Here is a 21,316-nt window from a genome sequence, read left to right on the forward strand (position 1 = left end):
CTTTATGCAGAATCACAGAACCAAAGAGGACATTCAGGATTATAATTACAATTTGGTTGTACTAAAAAATCAGGGCTACAGGGCCTGGTAGGCTGGTCACTGCCCTGGAAAAATCTGTTAGCTAATGTTTCTTAGGTCCCAACAATATCTCCTTAATCCCATGGGTAAGCAGGTCCCATAATTGGGTCCTGTCATTGGAACTTGTGAAGAGGGAAATGAAAGACTCAGCTCAATAGAGGCCTGAGTCTCAGCAGTTGACCCTGGTTCCAAGAAAGACCACAAACTGTGACTAGCAAGTCTCCACCCAGAAACAGACCATCCAAAGAAAATTCCTAACATTCCAACCATTGTAGATATGATCACCTGCCAGACACCCATTGCTTTTCACCAGGACACCCCTAGACAAATGGCAGCCAATCAGGGGTCCTGAACCTTAGAAATCCCTCACCCACACCTTTGCTACTACAGAAACTCAACCCTAACTGAGCTGGGGTCTCTTTGATCACTCCAATATGTTGGACACATGGAGAGACTCAGTTTGCAAACTAGTATAAGAATAAAGGCTTTTTGCTTTTACATCAGGACTCAGTCTCCTAGTTGGTTTAGGGGCGGGGACCCTGTGATCTGGCTATAACAGTTACAAGATGGGGGGAATCTCTCTCTCTCATTCTCTCTCTCTCTCTCCTCTCTCTCTCTCTCTCTCTCTCTCTCTCTCTCTCTCTCTCTCTCTCTCTCTCTCTCTCTCTCTNCTTCTTCCTCCTCCTCCTCCTCCTCCTCCTCCTCCTCCTCCTCCTCCTCCTCCTCCTCCTCCTTCTTCTCAGTGTAACAGCCTTTGCTGTCCTAAAGCTCACTTTGTAGAGCAGGCTGGCCTCAAACTCCCAGAGATCCACCTGCCTCTGCTTCCTAAGTGTTAGGATTAAAGGTGTACACCAGCGCTCCCAGTTAGGAAGTATTCTTAATGACTGAACCACTCCTCCTGCCTTCAAATGTATTTCTAAAAGCTTCTCTCTTTGTTTTTCTTTTTTAGGCAACATAGAAGAAGATGCACTTGATTAAAAAATAGATTGGGACTCCCCCTTTAGAGTGTAGCATGCAGGCAGGCTGACCTTTGGTAAGTACCCGTGACTTAATGTCAGTCACCTGCATGGCCTGCAGTAACATTGCCTTGCGCTTTCCGGGAACATCTCTTGCCAACTCGCAGACACCTGCCCCCAGGAGAATCTACCTTGCTACTGAAATGTTCTTGCTAAAACCGCCACTTTTTTTGTCATTCCAAATGCAATTTCCACATCACTCACTGAGCATAATTATTAGAAAAAAATAAACTTCAACTTCTTGTGTCAAGTTTAAATGATGCCGTGCTATGGGGATATTATTCCCCGGGAGGTCCACTTGCTCTAGACTGATTTCCCCAGAGAAACCACAGGAGAAACGTAGGCAGGCTTAATATGTCTCTGGAAAACTGCATTAATCCAGTGTACTCTTTTCTTTCAATTATCTTCACATTTCCCCAAACTCTTGATGTCTCAGTCTTCCAAGCAACAACTACGATTTGCTTGTCTCTTTTTCTTCTCCTTCCAACTAGGGAGAAAGGTTAACTTCCTCAAGCAAGCTGTTTTCTGATTATTCTGCCCGGCTCCTCTGATTGCCTCCCACATCCGCCTGATCAGCTGCAGCTGATCACCTTCTCAGTGTCCCTTCAGTGAACTCTACAAGAGGAAGGGACACCAATACCAACGTCCCCATGCTCTGCAGGGGCCTGAAGCCACACTCACTACTCATCAGTTGGAAATCACAGGTGAAGATTGGCCTAACAGCCCTGAAATAAATGCGTCATCAGATTGTGGTTGACTCAAAGTTTTTCCTCTGTTTTCTCTTGTACTTATCTATAGAGATTTAAATAATGGTAGCTCAAAACATACCATATAAAAGTCACGTACTCGATTTCTCCCTTCTGCTATAGCCTGTCATTGCTGAGTATATGTTATTAAAAATAGGGCTTGGAAATAAAAGCATTAAAATAAGACTTAGAAATTTACTATGTACTACATAGGTTTTTTTGTTTGTTTGTTTTTGATTTTTGATTTTTAGAAAGGGTATCTTTCTGGTAGAGCCCTGGCTGTCCTGGAACTTGCTTTGTTGACCAGGCTGGTTTTGGGGATTCATCTGCCTCTACTTCTTGAGCATTGGGACTAAAGGTGTGTGCCACCACTGCCTGACTACTGTAGATTTTTCTAAGGTGACCATCTGCATATGCCACTTAGTATCATTTCAATTTACTGGGAATCTCTGCAAAAGCTATTTGAAAAGTCTTTTCCTGCAGTGTAAAAAGATAATTTATATAAATTTGAAATAATACATTATAAAACAAATTACTTTTATTGCATGCAATGATTAGGACATTAAGGGGTTAAGAGTAAGTGTCTCTATACTGTTTCTTCTTTTTTTTTTTTTTTTTTTTGATGTGCCATGGCTAAAAACTTAAATATGTAAAACAAGCACACAGAATTTAAGAGATATGCAATGATGTCAAATCACATGTACTATTAAAAGTTAAGGTTTAGTAAATGTGTTTCTTTGCAAATATACTAGGAAGATCTAATAGCGGTCAGATAGCTTCTGTAATCCCAGAGTAATTATTATAAGAAGCACTCATGATATCTACAATTGGAGTACAAAAGAAAAACCACAGTGCATCTACAGTCATTGAGAAAACATACTACTGATTGTGCCTAAAAGGATGTTTCAAGAGAGGTTTGAAGGAAGAGACTCACAGCAATGGAGATAATGGGCTGAATACAAGAAGAAACCTAGCTGAACACCAACCAGCATGAATCTCTTCACCTGCAGACTGAAGATGTATTGTGCCCACTGCCACAGATTCCTGTCAGCATAACTTCTGTTCTCAAAAAATGGTCATTTTATTGTAATGATCTGAAATCTGATATATATGCACACACACACTGACAGTACAGAACCCTGCTATGAATTGCCTCCCCTCTCATTCACCCAGCCTCACCATTATGCATCATTATTGACCCTACCCTTGAGCTGTGAACCAAAATCCACTCTTTCTTAGTTGCTTTTGTCATGTATTTTGCCATAGCTATAAGAAGAGGAACAGAAATACCCACCCACCAAAGACCTCCATGAGTAAATCTCATTCATCTTATTGAACTTTTAGAAACATGTGACATGTAAACACTCATTCCAATTTAAAACACTTCCTTCATTTGATTTCCCAGATGGCTCTCTTTTTTGTTTTTATGAATGTCTACTCACCTGTACTCTCCCCCAGGTTTTTTTTTTTGTTTTTTTTTTTTTTTTGTTTTTTTTTTTTTGCTATTCTCTAATCAATGAAATGGTGGCTCAGGGTTCTGTTCTCTCTCTGTCTCTGTCTTTGTCTCTGTCTCTGTCTCTCTCTGTCTCTTTGGATATTTGAGACAGTGTTTCACTACTGACTGGTTTTAGGGTTCTGTTCTTAAGATATTTCTGCACTTTCTTTCTTGGCCCCAGTTCTTAACTCTGAATCCATATTAGAATTATATGGAAAATGTCCAAAGGAAAGCCAACACTTAGACTTTATTTCCCGTTCCCCTCATCCTGAACTACAATGACTCAGCCATTATATACACTACACCCTCACATCCCATAGAAAATATCTTAGACTGCAGGCTCAAGCTCCCCATCATACCAAACATTGAAAAGTAACAGTCATAGAAATTACAGCAGTCCACATCCAACAAAATCAAAGTTGCCCTTACCCTAAGAACCAAGTTTTTTCTATCTTCAGTATCACAACACCACTCTTCCTCTGACCAAAATGCTGGGAGTCATCCTTCATCCTCCCATTTCTTCTGCTGAAAGTGTGTTCTTCACCGAAGTATATTCTACAATCAATTGTATATCCATAGCAACAGCATCTCATGGCCTCCAGCAATGCCACACCGATGCTCACCCATCACTCATCCTCTGAATCATGGCAAGGGCTCTTACAAAGAGCACTTATTTGGCTGTTTTGTAACCTACTCTCAGCCAATAAGATAAGGTAATTTTTAAGAGCACTAAATCAGATCATGTCAGCACAATTTCCTCAATACTACAGCAGGGATTCTGTTTCAAAATTAAAACCTGCCACCATGGTTCATTAAGTCCCATGATCAGTTCAGTACTTAGAAATATTTGATTTTTAAATAAGATATCTTCTTAGATCTAATCTCTTTAGTTACCACAAGAATACCAAAACCGCTAACAAGATTTTATTACCTGTCTTTAAATCTTAGAAGAAAAAGAATAAATTTTATCAGATTCTCAAATTAATTCATTAAACCAAATATGATCAGTTACTCTGTAAGACACAATCACAATTAATCACAGTTCATAATTATAGTTTAAATATCAATCTTTTCAAGTCTATGCTGATACTAATTGAATGAAGAGTAGATCATACTAAAACACATCTTTGCTTTCATTGTATAACAGTTTCTCAAAAATTAAAACACCCACACTTCAAGAAAGATACTAAAACTCATGAAATATACAATAGCTTACTGAAGTCTCTGAAACTGACCAGATTCACTAGGACCCTCCTTCTCAAACATATATAAGTTGTAGGGATGGCTGAGAAACACTCTCAGACAAGCTGACCTGCCTGGAAGTAGCTGGAAAGGAAAAGGCCAAACTAAGTTGCCTGGAAAAGACACTTTAGCCTTTTGAGCTGTTTATGTGTTGTGGAATATGCTCTAGCCTTCCATCTTTTCTGAGCTGTCACTCATGCTGGGATGGGCTTTGTTGCTGCAGCTGCTTTTGGAGTATTTGTGCTCCTATAAGTAACCCTTCACACATATACCTATAAGTAACCTCAATGAAACTTACCGGTTCACTCACTAAGTGGAACTTTGGTGGGACGCACACTTCAGGTTGTCATTATTTCTTACCTGGGGTGAGTAATATTTGTTCACATCTCCCCAGGAATAGCACTTTACAACATTCTTAAACATATATTACAATCAACATATTGTGTTCTGTTTGTCTGAATTACACAGTGGTTTCCTGACTCATCTTTCCTACGCACGCGCTCTAAAGCTGCAACCATTTGTTCAGCAATTCAAGTATTGCTTTATTGTTAACTATTCTTTGTGTAAAATCTGTGATTAAATTCAACTCAGGGCCTTGTGGACATCAGTTACAAGCAGCTATCAAGTCCTATGGAGCTGTGGACCAAGACACAAAAGTCAGAAATGTAAGACTCATGATGATGACTCTTTCGATGCCTTCTATTCAAATGGGATTGGTACCCTTACAATAGAACAGGAATGGGGCCTTGAGAAGAAGGATGTTTCAGTCAGCAAACCTTCCCACCATGTCATTCCAAAGAAGTTACTCAGAAGTCTTCTAAGATTAACCAAGTAAGTTTACATCACATACAGAGGTCAGTGACTCATGAAATGCTTCTCTGGTTGCTCAGTTCTCTTGTTTTGATAATGTTTGTGTATTCATTTGGTCTAGTGTGATGAACTCAAGACCTAAACGCCAAGGAAACTATGTGTTGGTTTGTGAAAAATATATCCTAACTACCTTCTTGAATCTTCAGCCTTTTTCTCTCTCATGGATCTTTTCCATCCAAATGTAAACATACTCAAATCTTTCCCATTTTGAAACAAAACAATATAAACCTGAGAAAAGTAGTTCTCTGGTTCTGTACTTCAGCCTAGTCTCTCTCTCTTTCTTTCTTTCTTTCTTTCTTTCTTTCTTTCTTTCTTTCTTTCTCTCTCTCTTTTTTTTTTAGGGTTCTACTGACGTGTTTCCTCATACCATTGATCCAAATCATTCTGGCTACTACATGAAAATGGTTCTTAGAAGAGCATTAAATAATATCCAAGTTACTATATCCAATAGGATTATTTCAGAGCTAATCTTCTTTATTTGCCAACAAAACTTGGTACAGTTGGGTATGGTCCCCTTCATGATCTTAGACCCTTTTATCCCTGTATTCCTGACAATAGGCTATCAAACCTTCGTCTTCTTGGTTTCTTATTTCCTTCACCCAAGTGGTCGTTCAATTCTCTCTGACTCTGAATCCTTCCACTGTACCCTGTCAGTATGTCATTACTCAGTCTTACTTTCCACCTGATTTTGTTTCTGGAGAAAAGTACGACATTGCTGTGTGTTTGTCTCCAATGACTCCAACACTTACACTTCTATGGCACCAAACCGGCCAGTCTCTAGGGACCTGAGACATTCTGATTCAGGCACCTGACCTTCACTTAGAAATCTCTACTTAGAGAACGAACTGAGCACAGGTTCCAATATCTGCTCCGTGAGAACCAATATTGATAAGCAAGCCTAGTTCTAAACTTTCTCCGAAGCCTCATGAATGTGTTTCCAAATGCGCTTTGGAACTTTCCACTTGAATTATTTCAGACTGACCCGATATGAGACTAGTCACAATCAGCTGCCAACTACATTCAGCTATTCCTCTTGATTTTGTAATTTCTAGTCATTTCCTCAATGACTGGAACTGGGAAAGTAATGGCAGTGCAGCTTAGAATGAGCAAGTGACCTCCGATCATTTTCAACTTAGAATTATTCATGCACCAAGACTTCTCCATCTATCTGGAACCCGTGTGATGACCTGCAGGGCTTCTTTCGTCTAGACACGGCATGACTTGTGTTTGAGAGCAAATCTTCCTCTACACTTGCCTAACGTGCCTATAGCAAACATATTGGTCTCAAAGCAAAAATTAAAACACACACACACACACAAACACCCTACAGTTCCTAACACTGTATTAAAGATTATACTAAAAAGCACAGTGTGCAAATAGGGCCATAGGTTTCCTCGGCTTTTTCCATTTCGCTTGGCTCTGAATGCTCTCTGCTCCCAAGCACCCCACCCCTAAAGCTTCCTGGCTGATCTATCTGTATCTTCATTGTTTGATTTCCTCCCCACCCATGTCCTGAGTGGATGCTGCGCTCATTTAAATGGTAGATCAGTTGCCTTAGACAAACTGAGTACAAAACCAAAAGCCAGAAATTCCGATGATGGCGTTCAAACACAGCCGGCAGCTTTTAACATCATTCCAGATAGCCTGCAAAGATGTGGATTCTTATAACAAAGGGTGGGTGGAGGGACTCTGAGAATTGAGGCTTGTTTTCAATATCTTTATGTTGGCATGTGTGTGTGTGTGTGTGTGTGTGGTATACTTTCGAGTTTCAGAACTTTGTGAAATCATTTCTATTTTTCCTATTTTGGCCTTTACAGAAATACTTCTTGTAAAGTTCTCAATAATTGTTACAATTTATTAAACATTTAAATATTTCAAGTAAATTTAAACAAAAAAAAACGATGACTTTCCTTGTACCACACATGCATACGCACGTGTGCACGCACACACACACACATTTACACACACAGAGTATTTGTTATTCTACTTAGTGTACTGAATGAGCAGTTAAACTGGTTAAACTTCTAGTCTCCAAAGCACTGGTCAATACTGCCCCAGAACTCACAATCTAAGCCATGTATCCCGAGTGTTATTCTGACATGCACTGAAAAACACCATGCCTCAGAAAACAGAACACAACCAAGCAAAATGTCATCCAGGCAAATTGAGGAACGCCATGGCATATCTTTTCCAAGCCATAGAAAATCTGTCTCTGGACGCTCTGACTGTAGCACTGTGTAGACATCATAAAACCCCATTATTATCTATCCCCACTGAGACACTGGTCTGCTACACCTACAATCACGGGCGATGCCTTTTGTATGGGAGAAAAAGAGTGGTGGTTTTAAAGTGTTATAAAACTTAGAGTGAGGAACTTAATTTCAATTTTGACACTTTATTCCAGGTTTTAAATTTTGGAATGTCTAAGTTGTGCAAAACTATATGGACTAAACTAAAATAATAATAATAATAATAATAATAATAATAACTGATGAGGTTGGCAGGAATTTCCTGGAGGACTTGCTGTTGGCAAGAGGATGCTCAACCCTCTAGTATATTATGAAAAGCTGTCACAATATAAATGCTCAGAGAAATGCACAGAAAAAAAAAAGGATGAGGGGGAGTCTAAGAAGGAGCAAAAAGAAGATCATAGAGTCAGCATCTCTAAGAAGAGTGTAAAGAAGGGCAGAAGCCAAAACCACAGAGACTGGGCTTCAATCCACCCACTCGTCCAGATACCTCCACTGGAGCCTGTTAGCTTCTGCAAGGCGACAAGTCTCAAACCACTCATTATTTGACTTACAGAGGTGGGCCATCACTAGAGCACAGGAGGCTGTAAGAGAATCACAGTGAAGATCACTGCACATACTGCAGGTATGAAGGTGTCCAGACCTACACAAGAGCAACCAAGGGAGTTCCAAATGATAGAATAAAACACAGCCCAAAAGAACAGAGTCTACGCAATGATGTCCTTCAGCAAATCACACAGAGTGGGGATACATCTTCAAATCAGACATCTTGGCAGCCTGGGCAGTGACCCTTTCCTGTTCACTTCACCATCATCTTTGCTTCATCAGCTTATTCGCAAGGTTAAATTATTTATGCAACATGAACATAATACTAATTGATAAAATTTCCTGTACCCTTGGATCCTTCTATTTGATGGCTGGCTTTAATTCTTAGCTTCATACAGTATAAAAATCAACTGAGAAGAGAGTCTTAATGAGGAAATGTTCCGATTAGATTGTAGGGGGATTTGTTGGAGACACTCATATTAGCTTCGTAGATGTGGGAAAACCAACCCAAATGGGCAACGACATTACTTGGGTCTGAGTTCTCATACAGTTGCAGATCATATAGTTGTAGAGAAGTGGTCTGAACAATAAGCATGCGTGCATGCATGTGCACATTCATTTCTCTTTGTCACTGACTGTTGATGTCATGGGACTGTCTTTTAAGATTCCACTTGCCTTGACTTTCTTACTATGATGAACTCTAATAGAAACTGTGAGCTAAAATAAATTCCTCCCCATAAGTTGCTTTTTTGTCAGGGCATTTTTATCACATCAACAGAAAAAGAAACTAGGACAGTCTACCTTCAACTCTCTAAATCGACTCTACCTTTTCTTTCAAGGCCCCACCCAGCACCTTAGCCAGGAAACATATCTTCCTGCCACCCACCCCCATGCATCTTAGAAATGATCATCACCAAGCAGGCAAAGTTCACTAGGAACTGAGAGCAACTCTATGACATAGGCATGTATAACATCCCCGTTTTCCAGGTAAGATACCACAACATGAACAGGCTGAAAACTCACCCCCAGACGCATGGTGGTCGGGGTGAACTGATAATCTGTATTCTAAACATCAAGGCCAAGCCACCTCTATATGATTAACAGGGAGATCCCCCAGTTACTGCTTTACACTGTCTTTCCAAGCAGAGATACTCAATGAGATGCTGAAATTCAAGGTGCACCTCTTACAAACACTGACTCTAAAGGATCAAGTGCGGAGTACAAATACATTATCAAACATCAGTGAAAAGAAAAGAAAAAAAAAGAACCTCTTTAACAATATTGTTGAAACCAATTTTTTTTTTACAAAAAAATATAGCTATAAAGAGTACACCTAAAACATATTAGCATTTACCATCCCTATGATAAGAAGAGCGTCTTCAAGACTAATGAAAGCCCTTGGCAATTTGAATATTCGATGATAGTAAATTACACTCTAATTATTTCAAAGGTCAAGAATCTTACACATTTTGTCTTAAAACTCTCCACCTGGGTGATGCAATCAGAAAATTTAAGTATGTATGAAAATATTTAATTATACAAAACAGGAAGAAATCTACTAATTTAATAACCTTTAAGTAAAATGTGCTATCTTCCCACGTAAGTATCTTCCCCTGTGCTGCAAAACGAAGATTTTAGATGAATATGTGAACTATGTTAGTTTCAAGGAAGAGTGAGACACCATGGTTTGAAATAAATCAACACATCATGTATGAATACTTGGGAAACTGTAAGACTACAGGGTACCATTGAAAATACGACAGAGAAATACCCAAAATTTTTAGGAATCTAGTCTCTTAGGGGGGAGAAACCAACAAAGAGCACAAGTGTAAAAGCTGCTCCTGAAATCTCCAGAGGAAGGGATTTAAGCAGGGAAATGCACACTGAGATGAAAGTCCATGCCTCCACCACAGCTGGACTGCCATCCACACTGAAGGGATGTTGTAAATTATCCTTAGCTCAGATTAATTAATTATTTCATTAGTTAGCGTGATTCTGTTTTTTTTTTTTTCCCCTAGTTTTTTGAGATAGCATTTCTCTGTATAGCTTTGGAGCCTGTCCTGGAACTAGCTCTTGTAGACCAGGCTGACCTTGAACTCACAGAGATCTGCTGCATCTGCCTCCCGTGGGCTGGGATTAAAGACGTGTGCCGCCACTGCCCGGAGTTAGCTTGATTCTTTGAGGTAGTATCTTACTCTGAGGAGAAAAACGGCCTTGAATTATGTCAGGAGTCCAGAGAGGTCAGAAGAGGGCACTGGATTCTCTGGAACTGGAGCTCCAGACAGCTGTAAGCCAATATGTGGATGGTGAGAACTGAACTCAGGTTCTCTGGAACAGCAGCCAAGGCTCTTAACTGCTGAACCTCATCTCTGGCCCCCTGATTAGATCATTATCAAAGCAGATTTGTCTTCGAGATTTTAAGTTCCTTTTTACAGCCCAGCTTCCTCAACTCAGGACAGTCCTCTCCTCTCCTCTCCTCTCCTCTCCTCTCCTCTCCTCTCCTCTCCTCTCCTCTCCTCTCCTCTCCTCTCCTCTCCTCTCCTCTCCTCTGCCCTCCCCTCCCCTCCCCTCCCTTCCCCTCCCCTCTCACATTGATAATCTCTCATGAAATGTGGAGAAAGCTGTGGCATTCCCAGAGGCCAGGGCCACAGTGAAATGGTTTTCCTCTGCTGGAATGGCCCCTGGCTGCAGAGATCTATGTTACCTGCTGGAACAGGGGCTCTTGCAGTGGCTTTTTGTTTTGTGCGAATAAACATGGATGAAATTTGTTTTTGTAAAGCAATTGTAATGGGACATTTTAATGAATAGACTTAGAAAACTGCTTCTGTTTTTTTCTTTGAGGATCTTTGCATTTTTGATTCTGGCAGACAGGGTTTTACTACCATGTAGCCCTGGCTTGTCCAAAATTGACTCTGTGGATCCAGTTAACGTCAGACTTGTGATGTTTGCCTTCATTATTTTGTTTCTGTTTCATATTTTCTTAAGCCTTCATCATGTATAATTATTCTACATGCAACAAACTAACAAAAAAGTACAATATAATATTACATGAAAACTTCAAAAACAGCTACCCTCTTGGACGTTGTACTCCCTTTTTGGTTGTGGTTTTTATACTGAACATTGAATACAAATAACACTGACAACTTGAGAGACATATATCTGGCTCAAATGACAAAAGTAATACACAGTTAATTCACAGTGTTTCATTATAACGATGAAGGGCCTCTACTGACCAAATATGGGAACCAGTTTTAGAGTTGGGAGGCATTGTGTGTCCTAAGGTGAGGAGGACTGGACTTCAGCATGGCTGAGTGTGTAGAGCACCGAGACAGGGCTGACTGCCAACAGAAGAGACTCCAGCAGCCTCTTTTAAGCTGTGTTGTCTCATCTGGGCAACGAGTGCTCCCTCTGTACCAGAAACTGTCTACCTGCTTTGTTCATGGGGGCTGCTATTCTGCTCAGCCACACTAGTGTCCTGTGAATTGCATGACATTATCAAAACATAAATGAGGAAAGTGGCATTGAGGGTCTCAGAGAAGCCACCGCAGTCAATGGGGTCACGGTAAAATTTAACATCCAAAGCAGATGCTCTGTGTTCTTGGCTTGACCACTGTATGCTATTTGCCTGTTTAAAGTTCTTAGAGGTCAAATGAGGAGGTGCATGTCTGTAATCCCGAGGCAAACGTTAAAGACACAACCTTAAACAAGAGCCAAATTCATGGAGATAGTTAACTTTGAGAATATATGAAGTAGGACAGTGGAATTTAAGTCTAGATTCAAAATAAAAATCACAAAGTATGCAAAATAAAAAATTCTAGAAGCTAAAAGTGAAGACATGGCCAGAACTCGACAATCTGTTTGGATGCTTTTCTTTGTTTCATACTCTTCATGCCTCCAAAACTTGATCTTAAATGATATTTTATGATAATTGTAGCCTATAAGGAACTCCTGCATCCAAATATTTGTGGTCAATCCTAAAAGGATATTGGAGGGCAGAGAAGAAGATGAGGACAAAGCAAAGAAATAGAGGAGAAAAAGACAGATAGGAGGAATGTGTTTCATTCACACCCTGCTTCCTTTTCTCCTCCATGTCACTACCAAAGATGCATTCTTGCATTCCAAATAAATCCAAACACAATTAAAAGCAAGAACTCTTGAAAAGCCATATAAACTATTTCAAGTTAGACTTATATGCCAGTGGTATCACTTTTTAATATTAAAATAAGTAAAATGGAAAACAAGAGCCGAAGAACATAACAAGTAAATTCATATGTATAAAACAAGTAGATTTCAATTGCATTCAATTATTTCAGCCAATCACCTCGAAGGGAAGATCCTCTAAAGAAAATTGCATTGCCTTCCCAACTCCTTGGAGAGCCAGTTTAGTTAACAACCTACCTACACTTCAGAGATGACCACGCAGCTTACATGTCAAACTCATTTTCAAATGTCAATCATGTCCTTTTCAATCTAATTAGTTTGGAAAGTAGTGTCACTGACCTGGAACTATGCAGACCATTTATTATCATATCATTTGATCAACCTAACACTTCGCCTCAGTTGAGTTTAAGACACCTGTAGCCAAAATGTAATATCCTTTTTCCTACTCATTACCGGGAACTCTCAATACAATTCCCTATTTACAGCTCAATTTATCACTGTGAGTACACATGGCTAGCTTTATGGGGACCTTCCACAGAATCCTCTTTAAGATTTCAGGTCAATTAAAACAGAAAGGTAAGGAAAATATATATAGATAGTGACTATATACATATATATGCATACAAACATATTTTATTAGTACCAAATATATACAGTAGATTCTGGATTTCAGATAGATAATTGCAGATGGGGAAAGGGGGAAGAACAGAAAGCCATGCACATGGGAGTAATTCGCAAGTTTGACTACACAGATTGGGTTTTTGCTTCCTCTAATATGACACAATGGACCATATGGAGAGATTATGCAGGTTGTCATCAAGTGAGTTTGTAATAGAGAAAAACCACCCTGGTCCATAGTTTACCTGACTTTAACTCAGCTAAGGCCCAGTGAGATAGCACTGTAAAAAAAAAAAAAAAAAAAAAAAAAAATTACCAGCTGCCCGGAGGTCAGAGAGCATTGGCAAGTGTATGAGAGAAGAGCAAAAAAGCTGGGCGGGGCTAGAGTGGGCGTGTGCTACGTGCTGGCAGCAAGGGAGCTGGAAGACAGCACACAGACACTCCTCGCCTGGTCTGTTTTCCAGCAAGACCGGGGAAATTACACGATCTTTTTCCCATTTCAGCTCTGCATATTAAGAATGAATTTGCAAGACAAAAATGCAAGCAGGTAATCTTATCTCCACTGCACAGCATCGCGCACTGTACCACGGAGGGAAAGAATACCGGCACTCTGATATGCCCCAAAATGGTATATTCATATTTTTAACTGTGGCATTTTAAAAAAAAAGTGCACCTGCTATATTTAAAGTAATGACTAGTCACTCTAGGATGGTAATCTAAAAGCAGAAGGCTGGCTGCCGGGTCTTCCTTTTTTATCCTGGACTTTTATTGGAAAAAGTTACCAATAAAATTTATGTTTGTCTGATGGAAGGGCAAAAATGTTACTCATGTTTTCCGGATCAATTTACTGCTTCTGAATAATTTTTCATAAGATTTAAAAAAGAAAGAAAGAAAGAAAGAAAGAAAGAAAGAAAGAAAGAAAGAAAGAAAGAAAGAAAGAAAGATGCATATCTAATGTATCCCCACTTACCTTCCGGGGAGGAGGCAGACTTTTGGGAAAAGAGAGCATTGACTTTGCTCTTCTTACTGCTATCATTGTTTACAGACAAGCTGGACTGGATTTTCCTATGCATTTTCTGAGAAACAGGAGCTGAATTTTTGTGATGATCTGTGGGTGCATGTTTGGCTCCGTGATGAATTCCATTTCCATTGCTCAGACTTGTGGGGCCCCCATTCTTTATCTTGCCTGTTTCCTCCTTGTTGGACTCCTGTGTTGTTGTCTGCAGTCGAGGCAGGCGCTGAGGTTGGGCTGAGTTAAAAAAAAAAAGTCCATCTAGTTAAGCAAGAAGTTAAGAAGCTATTATTTTACAATAATGAAAAGATATATTCAAAAATACAAATTCAAAAATAGACTGGAGGTCTAACCAATGATAATAAAACAGAAGAGATAGGAGGGTTATAGAGGAGAGGAAGAAAGAAAAGGTGAGTCAGGAAGAAGAGGAATGTTCTACAAAGAAGGAAGAAAAGAATGAAAGGAAGAGGAAGGGAGAGAGGAAGAAGGAAGAAGAAAAAAAGAACAAGGAAGGAAGGAAGGTCTAGAAAGTAAAGTAAAAGTATGTTCAACAAATATCACTATACAAAGATATAATTTTAGAAGATTTAAAAAAAAAGCTCTGTTTTAAAAACAGGTAATTGAACACTGGCTCAGGGAAGGCTGCTCTTGCCTGTTGGTCTCCTAACTACACATACACCAGCATGGTCTCAATACTAAACTCACAATTCCATTGAAATGAAAGGAATGACGAATTCAGACATTTAAATTTGGACAACAGTCAAACTTAGTTTTTTCCCAGGCAATTCCAAATCTGGGTGAAAATCTTTTCTGTGTTTATTCCTTTAGGTCCGTTTTAAAGAAAAAACTAATTCAATCTGATATGGTGCAGCTGCCAAAAGCACATGTAAGCACTTAGGAAGAACTCCTGTTTGAGACTGGACCAAGCAAAAGAGACCACCTTCATTCCTCTCCTTCAACACTACACCAGACGTCCCAACAAAAGAAATGAGTTAGAAAAAGAACGAACATCAGAGTTCTAGAAAGGAGAACACAAGCTTACGGCATTGTGCACTCTTAGGAATGAATGAAAAGTTAAAAATTAAGAAAAATGTATTTAAGATAAACTGTACAAAATAAATAGTATTCCAGTATGCAATGCTAACAGTAGGCAATTAACAAGTGAACAACAGAAGAATTAGCTTCTCATCATAGGGAGAAAAATGAAATTCCAAGCCCGCCCCTTAAAAACACGAGTAACGATCCACTGTGTGAGAGCAGTAAGAATGGATAGATGTAGTTCCAGGGATCAAGAAAATGACAAAACACTATTGAAGAGCATGGAGATGTCCGAGGAGAGGGCATAAGGATGTTCATTCTACTAGTTTGGTAATTCTGTCCTATTTTAGTTAGTGTAGTTCCCACTAACATTTCTTTTGGGATTTGTTTTTTATTGGTACTTAAGAAGCTGATCCCAAAATAAGGAAGAGAAATAAATATTACCAACGACATTTTAGGGAAGAAAAGTAAGGATTGATGGAACTTTAATTAGATGTGAAATTGTGTTACCAAATTTCAGCAGCTCCTGCACTGTGGCATTTGACCATACACAGACACACAACCAGTGGAACAGAAGACTTCCAGGTATGTAGATGTATGCACACATATAACATGTCTATGACATACAAAAAAAATTCCAGACCATCCACATGTCTATGTATGGAAAGAAACTCTTTAGTTTACTAAAGTGGAAAGAGGGACTATTTTAATGGCTTGGTGCTCAAGAGGCTAATGAATTTAATCCCCTGGACACCGCATCATTGAACAACTGGGTGAGCAATGACAATTTGTGTTGATCGGCACTACGGAGCAGCTCCGTGTGACCTCAGGACCACTATTACAAACCAGCATCTTCAACAGGAGATCTGTTTCTTAGGAATGTGGAATCACTTGATTTAGAAAATCCTATGCTCCTGCTTCCCAGAGCATCCAGAATGACATCCTAATGACTGCCATTGAGCCCTCAGCTGGGTAGGCATATATATTTCGAAAGATGCCAAAGAAGACAGCTCAACCTAATTTACTGCTCTTCCCAGAGCACTTTCTAGAAATCTCTCCAAAGAAATGGAACGTTTGAGCTACTTCTTCTCTAAAACAAAAAATTCAAGCAATCTCAGAGCTTGGTGAAGTTGAAATGTCACTGACCAATGCTGGGCCAATCTTCACCAATCAGTCAAAAATATCTTCTCATACTCTAGTCTGAGATAACCTGAGAATTACTATGCAATAGTTAAACAGTCTCAATAAATTAAAAAAAAATGCAAGTGGTAAAAGATGGTTGTGTCCTGCCTCCAAATTCAAACAATGATAAATTTGACCTTTTTTTTTTTTCTTTCTACTAACAGAACAGACTGCAAATTATGGGTTAGAGCTGGGTTAGTTTAATGCATACTTAACAATTTATCTACGCTTCAATCTTCAAACCGTATCTATTTCTGGGGGCAGATAAATGATGGCAATTTTATTTTTTGTTTCACTGTCGCCTAATTATTTTTCTGAGTTTTGGAATTATAGTTAAGTAACCAAATATTACCTCTTCCCTTCAGGTTTTATTTTTTTGCAAATATTAAAACATTTTTTTAGTCGAATGATTCTGCCGCATGTGTGCAGCCCATCAAATCAAAACTGAATACGCTTTATCTTAGTCATCTCAACGGATAGGAAAAGTGGCTTCATTGATCACTTTTCAAGGGTATGATTTTAATCTTATGGTCGAGTTGTAATTAAAACTAAACAGGAAACATGATTTTATTTTCCAATGGAGAATGAAACTGCCTACCTGATTAAACCACAACTATTTAGCTTAAAATAGATTTCTTCTTACTGTGTAGAACTCATGGAGAGCTCTAAACCAGCATGCTAATATGGGGGTGACACAGGCTTCTTAAAACACAGGCGACGCCTGGGGACCCTCGCTCCCGCTTTAATGATGCACCGTTCTCATTCAGCTGTCTTGCTTTTTTTCAAATCTTTACATATGTGACAGCTCTCAAAAGTAGACCATAGACCATCTGGCATTTTCCGAGGTGTAACTGGTGCAAGTTCAGCTCTATTGGGAGTGCGCTGCTATCTTCTGCCTGTGTTATAAAGGGACAATAGAATGTAGAACTTAGGGCTTGTTTTGAATTATTCATTTTTTTGCCTGTATATTCAAGAAATTTTTACAAACTCTGCATTTTGTACGACATAATCGCATGCGTTAAAGGTACAAAGAAACTTTTTGACACCTCTTTTCTACAGAAGGCTGGCGTTTTGTTTGATATATGAACATTCAGCATCTGTTATATCACTCCAAACAGGACGGGTGCCGCTACAAAAGACCCCATTTTAAATTTACTCTCTATGAGCAAAAAAAATGTATTCTCGATATTCAGGAGTGAATGCAATACTTGTCAAAATTTCAAACACCAAGTACTAGAGCATTCAGCATCTCCAGACCTGGATAGCGTCGGTCACCTGATCACCATATGTGTAGAGATTTTTTTTTTCTAAACCACAGCTCACACAATGCCGCATGATTGTAATTTTAATATCCATAATGAATAGTTACAAAAGTCTTAAGAAATACTGCTCTTTCTAGGTTCAAATGTTTTCAATCATGGAGGATTAGGTCTAACAGTTTTCATTGGGAATAATAAACATGGGAATAAATGAGTCAATAGCATGAACTTCTTCTGATAATTAAAAAAAAACTAGGTGATATTGTAACTCGTAATAAGCATACACGAAGCTGCAGTTGCTGGAGCAGCAACAGAAAGCCATGTTTTACTCCAGCATATAATCTATTAGTGGGAGCAGATAATCTATCTTCATTGCTGATGTCCACACAACTCATATTCAATAAAACTGTGAGGGTTCTCAGGCACTTAGTTAATTTAAATGATTGCTATATACTTTTAAAATCACACTAAATCCCATTGCTTTCCTCAGAGATAATTATAAGGTTCTTACTGGGCATGCAGTACTACATGGTCACTATAGGACACAGAGAGAGAGAGAGAATAATGATAGTGATATTGTATATGCGATACTATATATGAATATATAAACAGTTTAGTATATTAAATGTTATTAAAAGACACCATTCATCCTACCAATCTATATGCAATAGTGTTGTTAAATGGGAGATGAGATGTTTTATAACATGACTCATAATTATTAATGTATACTGCCTTTTATTGCTATGTAATGTGAATTTAGTTAAAAAATCACTTAGAATCAACATGAAAGTGCTCTCTTTTTCATGAGACAGGGCCAAGACTTTCTCCATGTGCAAAGTCTGGGTGCACAAGCCTTTAAATTCTGCCTAGCTGGAGGCTCCTGGTAAGTATACTATACTGCTTTTTGTTTTTCTCCTCCCAGGGCTTTTGGAAATGCCTTATTTATCTGTGGAGTTTCTAGAGTCTTTTGGTCACATATCCTGTTCTCTCTCTCCACTGTCTCTAAGATATACATTTAGCATATTAAATTATATTTTGAAATTCTTATGCTTTTTTTTGGAACATTCATGATTTTTGATCCCAATCAGACACTGTGGCTCCCTAGCTGTAAGTTCACATTCTTACACATTGTATTTTCTTTAAAAAATTAATTCAATTGTAATCATTGTGAAATGAATCATCAGATTTCAATAGGAAGTATTACTATTCAAAATAAAAAAGGAAAAATGTTAAAAATTGTTCAGAAAGGCAACTGGTTTATTGATATTGCCAAATTTCATAAAGAATATTTAGAATATAATTCAACATATTTAATGTCCAGAGAGGAAGACTGGTAGCTTCCTGAAAATCCATTTCTGGGTTGTTCCAGGTAGCTATTTACTCCTGTGCTCCAACCTTCTCTTGCAGGTAGATTCAGCCATTCATTCATGTTCTCGGAGATCCACTTGTTTCTACACACTCTTTCCAGGCTTGGCCATGAGGGTGTGTCCGCTCTGTAAAGTGGCTGGCGGCCACCGAGCCTCGCCCACAGTAAAGAGCATACTTCAGATATGTGAAGGAACCAAACACTAGGGATCCTCCTGGAAGCAGAGAAGACTGACTCCCAGTCTCATCATGCCCAGGCTGGTTCCGTCCCTTAATCTCACCTACATAGATAGATTCCCTATACTTTCAAAGTTCTCCGTTTGCCTTCATCTTTAAATTCTGTGATAGTGTTAATAATTACTTTTTTCCCTAACAGCCATTGAAAAACATGTATCAAGTAAATATGAAGAAATGATCTTGTATTTTCTAGAAAAAAATGCAATAAAAATAAATTCAAAATGAGGATTTTAAGGAACAGAGCCGGGCGGTGGTGGCGCACGCCTTTAATTGCAGCACTCAGGAGGCAGAGGCAGGCAGATCTCTGGGAGTTCGAGGCCAGCCTGGACTACAAGAGCTAGTTCCAGGACAGGAACCAAAAGCTACAGAGAAACCCTGTCTCAAAAAATAAACAAAAAAAAAAAAACCAAAAAACAAACAAACAAACAAACAAAAAAAAACCCGAACAGAACCAAATTCCTTGAGCCGTAAAAGGACGATGAGGTCTTCAAACCCTTCTTATTTCACGCTTTGACCAATATTTGACTGTCTATTCTTTNAAACCCTGTCTCAAAAAATCAAAAAAAAAAAAAAAAAAGAATTTTAAGGAACATAAAGCATATTTTCACTTAAGGTGTATATGTGTATGTGTGTCTGTATTATATATATGGCCCTTAAACTATAAGTCATTAAAAAACAAACAAACTTTTGTATCTACTGTTTGATTTTATACTCAAATGAATGACATCTTACCGTGCCTCACAGTCTCTAGCTAACTTGTATGAGTAAAGAGTCTCCCATTTTTGACTTTAAAATGTTTAAATTGTCAGGTTTGGTTATAGAATGCCAACTATCGGATTTATGTTTGTGTTTAAGTTATTATTCTTCCTGGAAAACCTCATAGCAGTATGGTATTTGCTGTGGTATTCCTTTTGCTCCCTGACCCAATTAATAGATACATCTACCACTGAGTAAACTGATAAAAGTGACTACCACCTATAGTTATTACAATATATTACTAATAAATATGTTGTGAATACACCTAAGAAAATAAATGCATATGCATCTATACACAATTTGTAGAAAAGAAATTACACAAACACTGCTTTACATTATCAAAACAATACCTCAATAAAACAATTATCATCAAGGTATGAGTTTTTGAAAAAACTATTTTTAAATACGTTGTATAAAATGGCAGACAGATTTATGAGGGACATAATGTATTCATTTCTTAAAGGAAACACCCCTGTGTTTTCTAAGAGGCAATAATGGGCACATTTGGAATCAATATATCTGTGATGTTCCTAAGACGTAAGACACATTTCCTTCATGTTTTATAAAGAATCAATTAACAGACAAATAGACATGCAAAAAGCCCGACTGTTGCCTTCATTCTGTTTCACCAGACAGAAGCTTTGCTAGCAAATCTTCAAACACTAAGGCGGTAACTATGGAAAGGCTGCCGCTTAGTACTTTGACCACAATTAAATGTGAAGCATTTCTCCACTTTTGTTCATCTTCCTCCACAAAGGATTCAGAGAAATGGCTTTCAAATTATTATTTGAAGGTTTTAAAAAAACAAAAACAAACAAGCAAGCAAACAAAGAAACATGATTGTTTGAAAGGCACCCTATGGTCTATACAACAGGACAGGATGTATTTAAATATATTCTTCTTATATTAATGCTTTGAAACCACATCACTGAACCAAACTTTTCGTCTCCTACAAACATGTGATTGCATGCTATGGCGAAATTCGAGTGAACAATGAATGACATTTAGTAGGCAATCAAAGAGCATAAGACCAAACGACCAAAACCTCAGAATTCACCTAAAGGCTCTCCACACTAACGAAAATATCCAGGGACCACAAAGCAACCTTCAAGAAGCCTGGAGAAATCTAGGCTTCACCCTAACAGACCCACAAAGACTCAGACAGATGCAGAACTGATCTGGCTTACAGACCCTAGACCCAAGCTGTGTCTCTGGGTTATTTAGCCTTCTTGGTGTTTTACAGACTTGTAGCTAAGGAGTGAACAAAAATCAAAATGCTTTAAAGCAAGAATCTGATCCAGAGTAAAAACCTGCATAAGGAGGAAGACTGACTTGTTGACACGTAAATCTGGCTAAGCAGAGGTAAACCTGGGAGAAGGAATATCAGTCATCCTTGTTAAACCTAAGCAGTCAGTAACAAATATTAATGAAGGGTAAGTTACACGA

General features: G+C 38.6%; 1 protein-coding gene across 3 annotated transcripts in view; it reads right to left on the reverse strand.

Annotated features, from left to right (window-relative positions):
* The window catches only part of Mdfic (MyoD family inhibitor domain containing), an 88,278-nt gene that overhangs the window by 19,933 nt on the left and 47,029 nt on the right, over positions 1-21,316 (reverse strand). For 2 of the 3 annotated variants that reach the window (XM_050145916.1, XM_050145915.1), the window contains exons 4-5: positions 13,992-14,270; positions 13,267-13,302 (exon numbers count right to left, since the gene is read on the reverse strand). In XM_050145916.1, the coding sequence (XP_050001873.1) occupies positions 13,267-13,302; positions 13,992-14,270 (315 nt within the window). The remainder of the gene's footprint in view (positions 1-13,266; positions 13,303-13,991; positions 14,271-21,316) is intronic. The other variant, XM_050145917.1, reaches the window with a different exon arrangement.

Source organism: Alexandromys fortis, unplaced genomic scaffold (genome assembly GCF_014885135.2).
Source record: "Alexandromys fortis isolate MF-2015 unplaced genomic scaffold, M_Fortis_MF-2015_v1.1 scaffold_34, whole genome shotgun sequence".
NCBI lineage: Eukaryota > Metazoa > Chordata > Mammalia > Rodentia > Cricetidae > Alexandromys > Alexandromys fortis.